Genomic DNA, 10,739 nt, shown 5'->3' with positions numbered 1-10,739 from the left:
AGAAGTGGCTCCAGTCACTATTGCTCCAAGGAAGGTAGCAGGCGTACTACCGAAACGTTTTCAAGTAATTTTTTTTTGTCCTTTGGTTGTGTATAGCTGTCACCAAGTACAGTAGGGAGATTATCATTAGATAGCTTTAAACAATGTTTAGAGTTCAAGGGTTAGGGGTAACAAGTGGTTCTGTGTAATGTAGCCAGCTGCCGCCACGCCGCGTGACTGCGAAGCTGGTGTGTAACGCCGAAGGGCAATTATACCGGCTATATATACAGATACAGAGAACTTTAATATTTTTAGATGTACCCACATGGTGAAATTATTCATGACGTCTGTTCCTCCTGAGTCAGTTTTTTTAGCGTCAAGGAAAAGCTATACACGGTATCCCGGGAACCTCTTCCACATCCTCCGCCGTCCATCTTTGATTGCGCAATCCGCGGCCCCAGCCAGTAAATACGAGTTGACTTGGCCCCGTGACTCCACCACCGGTTGTTTACGTCGGGCCAAAAAAACCTGCGCACTTGTCACCAACCGCACACCCCGCGGCCAACGCAAGTGGGAAGGATCTCACCAAACCGGCTCGGAAGACACCCAGATCTTTCCTCTAGACTATACAATACAGCAGAAGGTGTATACAGGAATATAGCCGGCAATATCGCAGGCGAACGTCAGATACGTCGTGGAATATCCCCACTACCCGGAAGTGCTAGCCGCAGGTAGAAAGGTAAGCGTTGCGTCATTTTTGTTGTGATCGAAGGCTGCCCTGGGCTGGTTTTCTTTGTTGCGCAGTTCTGAAGGGCTTCGGACGTCGGTGTTTTTAATTCGCCTATGTTCTGATCTTTTGACAGTCAGGAAGAATTATTTTTTCGAACGCACATCCACATCAAGCTACAGTTGATCGATGATGTTGTTTTTCGCTTATAGACAATTATATAGGATATATGTTTGACTGTAGGTACGACATTCACCACTTAGTCTCTTTGGTAAATACTGTTTCTCAGTCGAAAGCATCTCATGTGGCTAATATTGATAATAACGCATAATAATTGCACTCGGCTGGTTATACTTGCATCTGCAATGAACCGTCAACTGCGAAAGTCTATGTTACCGTTACCGCTGTGGCATCATTATAAGCTGTATAGGCCATACCATATCAATTCACTGGTTAGCGGATTAAAAAAAATTGATGCTATTCAGCAACATGAAAAAAAGGTTCGGGTTGTATTTATGCCAACATACTTTCCTCCGTTTTCTGTTTTGATCTCTTGCCAAATTCTAGCTTAGACATGTCAGAGGACCAAGAATAATGTTGTGACGTTAGTGCACGCCGCCTGCCATGGCACCCCGAAGTGTGTGCCGTCACTCCCAGCCGAACAAAGAACAGCTGGTAATGACACACGCATGAAGTCATGTTCAACAATACCTGTTTCCATGGCAACAGGGTCGTACTAGGATATTCCATTAGATAGCGGGGGTGGGTGGGGTGGAAAACAACAAATCACTTGTAATTGCTGACAGGTGGATTTCTGATCAGTCCTTACATGGAGGTTGTATATTCTACCTCTATGGTCCTTATCAAAAGCAAATATGTAATGGCTGTCAAACTGGTCAGATAAATCGTCCCGCATATCAAGTTAAGGTGTCCCGATGTTCTTATTCGGCTTGGAAGGCAGCCGCACGGTTGGATGGATGTTTTTCTGGGCCGCGGCTGATATTTTGATGAGCTGGCCAGAGTGATGCTGAAGTCCTTATATGACTCTGCCGTGTTGCGTGCGGACCATAATCCGTACTTAACCCAGCAAACCTACACCTTAGGGGAGTGTAATGAACAGATACAGCTTTCTAGGCTGCCGGCATTAGTTAGTCTAAGCATCCGCGACAGACCCTACCATCGGCGTCGTTTTGATAATGATTCACACGCCTGGGGTTACTTCAAGGGTTCAGCTTTTGCATTTTGCTGCACTTTGTCTTTGACCGTACAGAATTACCGTAGATTAAACTTGACCGTGAACTTTGCTGTATTATAATGATAATCAGCTCCAGCTGTTCGGAAACGAGACCAGGAGGAACCCATGCCAAGTTTGTTACATCATCCAGGTCGACCGTCGCGTGCCAGGCCGACCTTTCCTGACATTTTCTGTCAGAAAGTCTGATGGTAATTATTTTGTTTATGAACTGGCCAAATTCGAATTCTTTTATGAATTCGAAGTTCAAGTTGATTTTTGGGATTCGTTGCTATGTAAAGGTTTGTTATCAGGTTTATTGAAATTAAACCACTACGACAGTTCTCTTCGCAAATAAACCATTTGATTGATTGATTGATTGATTGATTGTCTTACATACATGCACACGCACGGAAAACATTAGACAAACAAGACGAATCTTAAAGATGTGTCCGTGTCCGTACAATATTCAGCTGTCCAAGGACATTATACAGAAGTGTATAATGTCCTTGAGCTTTCTTACGATGAAACTGAACGCATCCTTGACCTTGTCCACTTTCTGTCACAGACCCACAAAGTGACAGAAACAAAACATTGTACTGGGAGCGCGGCCACTGCAACGTCTTAGAACAAAAGTGTTTATTGTGTTCCGCACGACCTGTTGTTGACATTGACCCGAGGTTGTCCCTGTATATGTGTGTACACCAGGGCTTTAATGAACTGACTGCACACTATTATACTGTCCCACTGACGTATGTTCAGTCGGGCATGAAGCGGGTTATAGTAGCAAAGGCCCTCGTATGAATGGACGATCACGTCTGTTTTTGTTCTAGTCGTAATCTCTGTCAAGGACAAGGACTTTTAGAGTCGCTCACGTTTGTTTTGACATCACAGCAAGTGGCTTATTTGTCCAGAGGTAACCGGACTTAGCCTCCATAGCATGCCAAAAACTGGGGTGAGGGTTGGGGTTGGGGGTCTTCAGGGTCTTTGGGAGCTTTTATGTGATATTTTCTAATTGCATATAGAAAACATAGCCGGCCTAGTTTAATTACCCCCGTTTTTTCAGAACTGCGGCTAATCAGAAAACAGCCGAAGACCTCCAAACTCCCAGTTCTATAAGCCTGCTACGGAGGCTAAACTGGACTGAGGTTAAATCGCTGTAACTACATACCGGGCCAAGTTGCTGGCTGACAGTGTGGTGTCGTTTTGTTATCTGGTGCACGCATGAGGGAGAAGGGGAAGTCAGCAGGAAACCTTGTTAGCAAGTCTGTGAGTCAGCAGATAAAGTTACCTTGTTGTTAAGTGGCGATCAAGGCTAGCTGGGTTACACCAAATCGACAGATCTTTTTGAGTTAAAAAGGCTTGCAGGTCGACGTCGTTGTAGTGAAATAATTTTCTCCTTCGATTTGTACTCTCCGGGGGGGGGTGGTAACAAAAGATTCGATTCATTTTTTTAATATTGTATAAGAATAAATTTAAACAAGTTTCATAGCAAATACCATCAATTAAAAGCACTAGAGAGCATATAGCATACAAACTTTTGGGGGTAGGGAGAATGGCTGTTTTTAGCTTGTCGATATATATATTGTGTCTGCGTGTTTTCTGCGTGTATGCCAAATTAAGGACAAGTTGATATGTAATAAAGCCTAGATCTGCTATCTGGGATTGACTTATATTAGTCTGTCCATGCCAAATCATGTAACACCGCCAACACCCGTAAGTAACCTTACACTTGTTGACAGCCGCCCAGAGTGACTCATGCAAGAAGCTTGGTCGGCCGGGCAAACACATGTGGGCTTTGTGCCGCACGCAAGGGAGACTTAAAAACGTCTGTCAGCAATATCTGAACTCTGGATGACTCAGCGGGGCTTCTGATCATGCACCTGCGGGCTAGAAGTGTCCTTGGTTATACTGTAAACAAGTTAGCATTATGTGACAGGCTGAAGAAAAGTTCTAAACGGGAACTATGCGGCTCAAGATGTCTTACTGAGGGACGACTGCGTGTGCGGGATGTCGGTTAGCTTGTGGAATGAATCCCCTCTACTATATACATGTTAGCATTATAACTTCGAATAACATCGGCAGAAAAGGCAGTACAAGATATAGTCTTATAGACGCATATGCACCACCGAAATCACAGCTAGCGCCTTTGGCAAATGCACTGCATCTGAATACGAGTTTTGTGTTTGCCTTCACAGAAGGGAAGCATATTGTTTCAGGTCGGCTTCTTCCTCTTCTTTTGTTACAAGCAAGCTTTAAGGTCAATGAACTTGTTGCTAGAATACAATGACACCCTATAAGCAATGAGGTTGAATTAATACCTCCATGCCTGCGAGCTAAGGCACTGTCTTTGTCAATACATCCGGTCAAGGACGTTCAACGTCCTTGATCCGGTACAGTACTGAGTAGTGACTGTACTGTTCTGTTGGTTCTGTCGTACCAGGTGTGGTGTTGGGATCAGTAAAGCTTAGTAATACGTTCATAACCAACACATCTACCGTTACAGGTAAGACATGTGGAAGATATTGACATCAAGTTCCCGAGTTCTCTGGGAGAAGGGCTTGCCCGACTTGCAGAAGCTGACAGCTGCAGTACCGGCAGTTATCGCAAGATGTCAGCATTCCGAGACAGGCCATGGGCCAGGGCCAACACCAGTAGGGAGTCTTGGTGAGCCTCTGTCGTGTGTGTCACTGTGTGTGAGAGATAGCTTTTTATCTCATTTCAAGTCTCTGTGTGTGTGTGTGTGTGTGTGTGTGTGTGTGTGTGTGTGCGTGCGTGCGTGTGTGTGTGTGTGTGTGTGTGTGTGCGTGTGTGCGTGCGTACGTGCGTCACGGTGTGTTTGTGCGTGTACATGACCGTAAAAAAGTGAAAACGTGCAGAAGTATAAACAGCCTGAGAAAGACAGACAGAGAGAGAGGGAGGGAGAGAGAGGGACAGAGAGGGGGGATATCTGTATCTGTATAGCCGGTATAACCGCCTTTCGGCGTAACACACCAGCTTCGCAGGCACGCGGCGCGGCGGCAGCTGGCTATATTACACCGATCGACTTGTTACACCTAACCCTTGAACTTCTAGCTCTATACATTGTTTAAAGCTATCTATTGACAATGCCCCTACTGTACTTGGTGACAGTGAGTTCCACTCTGCGATAGTTCTAGGAAAGAATGAATTCTTGAACACCTCAATCCTTGGTTGATAACTCTGGTACTTGAATGCGTGGCTATTTCTTGTTCTCTAGACAGAATAGAAGAGACAGAGGGATTTAAATTGTGTCCACTGCATTGTAGGTTCCTCCCATGGTTACACCGGCACCACACAGGACATGCACTCCCCCTCCGGTGGTCGCAGGCCGCCGTACCTGGACACCCACAACCCCGCCCCGGTCAGGAAACAGCACATGGACGCTTCCCAGTACCAGCAGCTACCGCTGATTGACGAACTCATGCCCCGGCTGGTCGAGAGACCGAACGGACAGAAGGTAACTTGACGAATCTCCAATATTGAGATCTTTTGATGGCTGGAAAGAAAAGTATCAAATTGGCCAGTTACTATTTGCCCCCGAGGCTATCAGTACAAAAACAGAGCCCGATAAAATCACCCACCCACCCCCCAAAAAAACACGTAAAAAATAAGCCGAAGCTTAAACCTCTGCTATAGAAGGTAACGCCTAAAACAGCACAAAATGGTTTCATTACCAGAACAAAACCAGTCTCACTTTTCTAGCAAAGCTGTAGCCCGACTTATCAGTCAACCCCGAGAGTTTTTTCTGCCACAACATTTAACAAATATTACTGACGCATGATACCCATGACACCCATTAGCCTGAGTGTCAGCCTTTTTAGCTACTCAGGTTTAGGCACCCATGACCGAGTCCTGTGACGGTCCTTTCCGTAGGTCCAGCCGACCTTCTCGGTGGAGGAACTCCAGAGGAGACTCAACCTGCTGCGCACCTTCATGATCACCAGCAGAATAGACGCCGTCCTCTTCACGTCCTACCATAACATCAACTACTACAGCGACTTTCTGTACTGCGCCTTCGGCAGGACCTACGGACTGGTCGTCACCATGGACAAAGTGCTCTCCATATCCGCAGGTACGTTGTCAAGTATAGTATACTGTTCATGCCTAATAGAAGGATGTCCTCACTTGACCACGATTTGGGCAAACCAGTTATTTCGATGGCGTGGGTTCGTATCCCACCGCTGCCACCAGTGTTAAGTTTACTGAAGCCTGATGGAAGGATGCCCACACTTGACCATGTGCACGACTTGGGCAAGACTGATGCAGGGACATGGAGGTCCGTGTCCTTTATTGATCTTAATTCATACTAGATGTGTTGCTGGTGGGAGGACACAAACCCTATCCCCTACGACCGTCATATCCGGTGAAAATGCTTTCCAAAGATGCATTTAGGTTTTTGCACTCACGTGACTATGGCGTAAGTATTGTCTGCCATGCTGGATGCTTAAACCTGGATGTTGTCATGTCGTTTTTTTGTAATCGGAACAGAGGATAAGTAATTAAGCAGAAGATATCAATGTCTGTTATTTTTTCTTTAACCATCATTTCATCCGGAAGAAACTTGTTATAAAACTTTTATAGCTTGACAGTTGTTTTTCCTTGATTTGAAACATTGCAGCTATCGATGGCGGACAACCCTGGAGAAGGACGCAGATCGGCGACAACGTCGTCTACACCGACTGGCAGCGCGACAACTTCTACCAGGCGGTCCAAGTTGAGCTGGCGGGGCGAGGCCTCATGACGCTGGGCGTGGAGTTCGACCACATGACGCTGGACGGCTTCACCAAGCTGAACCTTGCCGTGCCCGACATGCAGAAGACGGACATCGGGAAGGCCACCATGCGCCTGCGCATGAAGAAGTCCGACGAGGAGATTGCTCTCATCAGGTGAGTACGTCACATCCGGTTTGATGACGTCAGATACATGGTCGTTAGATACTCTCTAAGCAGAGGTTTGGGTTTTGGGTTATTTTTGGCGTGTCTTTAGGCTTTTTCCTCGGGTTTCTTTTTTAAACTGGATTTTTTTGGGGGTGGGTGAAAAGAAACCCCGATGAAAAAGCCTAAAAACAGGCAAAAAAAAACCAAACCTCTGCTTGGAGAGTAGAGTCATTAGAGACATTTTTGCAAAGACGTAAGTTATGAAGTGATGTTTTGGCATCGATATCGATATTGTGCATTATGAATAAGAGGACTCTCTTTCTCACAACAGGCTGTAGAGAGTGTAGAGAGAGGGTCTCCGGACGGATAGACACGTGGGATAAGGAATGAAGGGTAAACAGTGATGTGTGCAACACATATAACGTTACATCAGTGTATCTTCTTTGATCAGAATTTCAAGCTGTTGTGCACTCAAATTGCTGATATATCTGTTACTAGTATATCTTTAGGATTTTTATTGTACTTACCTTAGCCAAAGCTTACCCTAGCATTTTTATGCCGCATATGTTGATTAAGAATGGTAGACAAACTTCTATTTAAAGATTTCCAACTTAGAGCTGCGTAAGGATGAGTTGCAACTGCAGCTGTGTTGTTTTCTTCTGTGTCCATCCCCCTCACCCCAATTCCTCTATCTATGGTCCATTCCTGCCGTGATTGGAGCAGAGAAGGCGCCCGTATTGCTGACCTGGGCGGCTGGGCTGTAGTGGAGGCGCTAGAAGAGGGCGTGCCTGAGTACGAGCTGGCGATCCACGCTGCCAACGCCATGACGAGGGAAGTGGCCAGGACCTACCCGCACGGCGAACTCATGAATAGTCAGTACAAACTTCCTTATAAGGCTGTGTCACATGATGTCACGGCCACCATGTTGGTTGGTACATGACGTCACAGCCGCCATGTTGGTTGGTTAAACTTCAATAACTATAAATTTGCTTGTATGAAATGTGTAACAATTATTCCTCTTTTTCCCAGTACCTTACAAATTTCTCCATTAATAAGTATTATATTATAGTAGTTAGTGTTAGAACATACCAATTACCTTTTACTAAGAGTCTCTTCCCTTCACTCCCAGCTTGGGCCTGGATCCAGTCAGGGATCAACACTGACGGGGCACACAACCCTGTGACGTCACGGCGCGTGCGCAGTGGGGACATCCTGTCACTGAACACCTTCCCAATGATTTCTGGGTACGACTCTGAAGATTCTGCTATATTTCTTTTTTTTCAATCGATGATTTACAATCTATGATAATTCAATTTCAGTATTCGATAATATCAGGAGCTAGAAGACACTCAGGGTATTGCTACAATGCAGACTTTACAGACATTTCATTGCAAACATAGATGTACATTTGCCTCATTAATCAAAACTGTTGACTTGAAGTTGTCATCTCCGTCGTTGTACCCCAGGTACTACACCGCCCTGGAGAGGACCATGTTCCTGAACCACGCCTCAGACGCTCACCTCGCTCTCTGGGAGATCAACTGTCAGGTATTAATAAAGCTCTGTCTATAACTGGTTATCTATCAGTGAATATTTATTTTCTACCGTGGCCGACAAGTACACGTGTTTGCGCAGGCAACGCAGGCGTGTACTTGTCGGCCACGGTACTTTTCCGTAGCAACAGTGTTTATAAAAGTCGGTCTCCCTCGTTGTTTTTTTTTCTTTAAAATAATTAGTCTCACCTCTCTGTACTGTTCCCACCCCTGTGACTACCAGGTCCACCGGCGGGGCCTGGAGCTGATCCGGCCGGGAGCGCGCTGCTGTGACATCGCCACCGAGCTGAACGAGATGTACCGGCAACACGGGCTGCTGCAGTACCGCAGCTTCGGCTACGGACACTCCTTCGGATCTCTGTGTCATTACTACGGCAGGGAAGCAGGTCTGAACCGCGGGAGATCACAGATTTATTGAGATATATTACAGAGTAGAAAGGTCAAGCCTCTCTTGACGACCACCCGAGGAAAAGTGGCCGTCTTGGACAAGTGGTCTTCTTACAAAAAAGCATGGCGACAAGACATATAAAAATATGTATTATTCGGATGTCTTCAGTTAAAAATTTTTGAAATTGTCTATTGAGATATGATACCATCACAAAAAATAAACGCATGCGCAATTAGTCTTAACTGTAATTTTCAAAGATTAGGATATCCTAGGAATGTATTGTTTTTAGGAATCTTCATCCTTCCGTTCTTGTTCCCAGAGCTGGAGCTGCGAGAGGACATCCCGACCGTTCTCGAGCCCGGGATGGTCATCTCCATGGAGCCGATGATCATGATCCCCGAGGGCATGCCGGGATCGGGCGGGTACCGGGAGCACGACATCCTGGTGGTGACGGAGGACGGGGCGGAGGACATCACAGGCTTCCCGTTCGGTCCTGAGGACAACATCATTAAGACATAGCCACGTCCTTGTAAGGCATCAACAACGTCATTATAAGAACGACGTACCAGGCCTCCGGACGTTATGAGACATCAGCAAGACGACATCACGCCAATGAAACATCAAAAGTGAAGCAAAGTTTAAACTGCGCAATTAGAAGTACTTAGCCAGGTGCTTACAAAACATGTTACGAAAATGTCGTCGTCTCACAGTAAACGTCATTATCAAGGCAATTCCTTTTAAATTTAAGCCAGACATTGCTTCCGGTGCACCAGGGTGATGTTGGTACTTCCCATACAGTGGTGCTTTTTTTACTTTTAGTACATTTGCCAACTACTGCTATTATTCTGGTATTTGTACTCACGTGATTATGACGTAAGCGTTGTCCGCCATGTTGGATGATTACACCTGGAAGTCGGAAGCTGGGTAAATCTTCATTTGCATTGTGTAAACCTAGTCATTATAAGCGTTCGGATTTAACTATAGGTCTGGCTCAAGATTCCAGCCAACCAGAATACGACATCGTGTACTTAATTAAGTCTACCGGCCACCATTTTGTACAACACGCGTATACACAATAAATTTAATGGCAGACCAGGTCATAGCATCATTTTTATGATATACATAACGCTCTTTTCTATAACGTATAGTGTATTTGCTATGAATTACCTGTAATTCTGTAAGAGTCGTGGTGCTCAAATTCTATCACTAATTTTTGCTTCACTAGTTTAATTAATAATAAGCGATAAGAAGCACTGTAATAATAATTGCTTTACATACAACCCTAGCGATATGTCACTGCTACATCAGTCATGATGGGTGATGTCTTATTATGACAGCTTTGAGAACAAGGGCTCATATTATATGTGCCCGTTTTCTACGAACTTGCAATGTATTAACATAGTACTAGTTTCTTTCAGTAAGTAGACAATATTACATGTAATAAATTTATTACTAACTACTCACACAAGCGTTGAACCTTATTACCTCTGTGAAAGAGGTATTGTAACCTTTCGTAGAGCACGTTGCTTGTGGTCTTTAACGTGGTACCAATGGCCTATGAAGCAAGTTTAAACTGCAATTTCCAACACAACAAATTGGACTTATCCAAATTTTGACTGTACAACTCCAGTCTTTCAAAAAAGGAATGAGCAATCCACCTCTTCCGTGACATCACGCAGATAACACACGTGACTCCGTGAACAGTGGATCATAGGTTGCAGAAAGTCTGTGGCGCCCCCCGTCTCTGTTGACGGATGGTTGTAATGCCCTGATGTAGATGGCCTCTTTAATCCAGACTCCACTGCTCACGGAGTCACGTGTGTTATCTGCGTGACGTCAAAGAAGCTACAGAGTTGTACGTCGATGAAGGTTAGACATCGAGGTAATACGATACGCCAAAAAATAGTTACTCAAGCAACTGGATATGATTTTGAAAACGTCACGGGCTCACATTTATATGTGC

The 10,739-nt window shown here is 45.1% G+C and overlaps 1 protein-coding gene across 1 annotated transcript; it reads left to right on the top strand.

Annotated features, from left to right (window-relative positions):
* Window positions 1-443: 443 nt before the first annotated feature.
* On the top strand, window positions 444-9,878 carry LOC109463955 (creatinase-like). The gene is made up of 10 exons (XM_019760870.1): window positions 444-718; window positions 4,444-4,604; window positions 5,225-5,415; window positions 5,832-6,030; window positions 6,577-6,844; window positions 7,559-7,707; window positions 7,965-8,079; window positions 8,302-8,383; window positions 8,612-8,774; window positions 9,096-9,878. The coding sequence occupies exons 2-10, from the start codon at window positions 4,451-4,453 to the stop codon at window positions 9,293-9,295; spliced, it is 1,521 nt and encodes a 506-aa protein (XP_019616429.1). The 5' UTR covers window positions 444-718; window positions 4,444-4,450; the 3' UTR covers window positions 9,296-9,878.
* The last annotated feature ends 861 nt before the right edge of the window (window positions 9,879-10,739 follow it).

This window comes from Branchiostoma belcheri, unplaced genomic scaffold (genome assembly GCF_001625305.1).
Source record: "Branchiostoma belcheri isolate BF01 breed outbred unplaced genomic scaffold, Haploidv18h27 scaffold13, whole genome shotgun sequence".
Classification (NCBI taxonomy): Eukaryota; Metazoa; Chordata; class Leptocardii; order Amphioxiformes; family Branchiostomatidae; genus Branchiostoma; species Branchiostoma belcheri.
This window is presented reverse-complemented; position numbering and strand designations above follow the sequence as displayed.

Bases quoted from the DNA above. Each gene is read 5' to 3' on its own strand.
- LOC109463955 (XM_019760870.1), top strand. From the start codon at position 4,451: ATGTGGAAGATATTGACATCAAGTTCCCGAGTTCTCTGGGAGAAGGGC. The intron at 6,031-6,576 runs GTACGTTGTCAA...GAAACATTGCAG, and splicing joins AGTGCTCTCCATATCCGCAG to CTATCGATGGCGGACAACCC. The intron at 6,845-7,558 runs GTGAGTACGTCA...TGATTGGAGCAG, and splicing joins GAGGAGATTGCTCTCATCAG to AGAAGGCGCCCGTATTGCTG.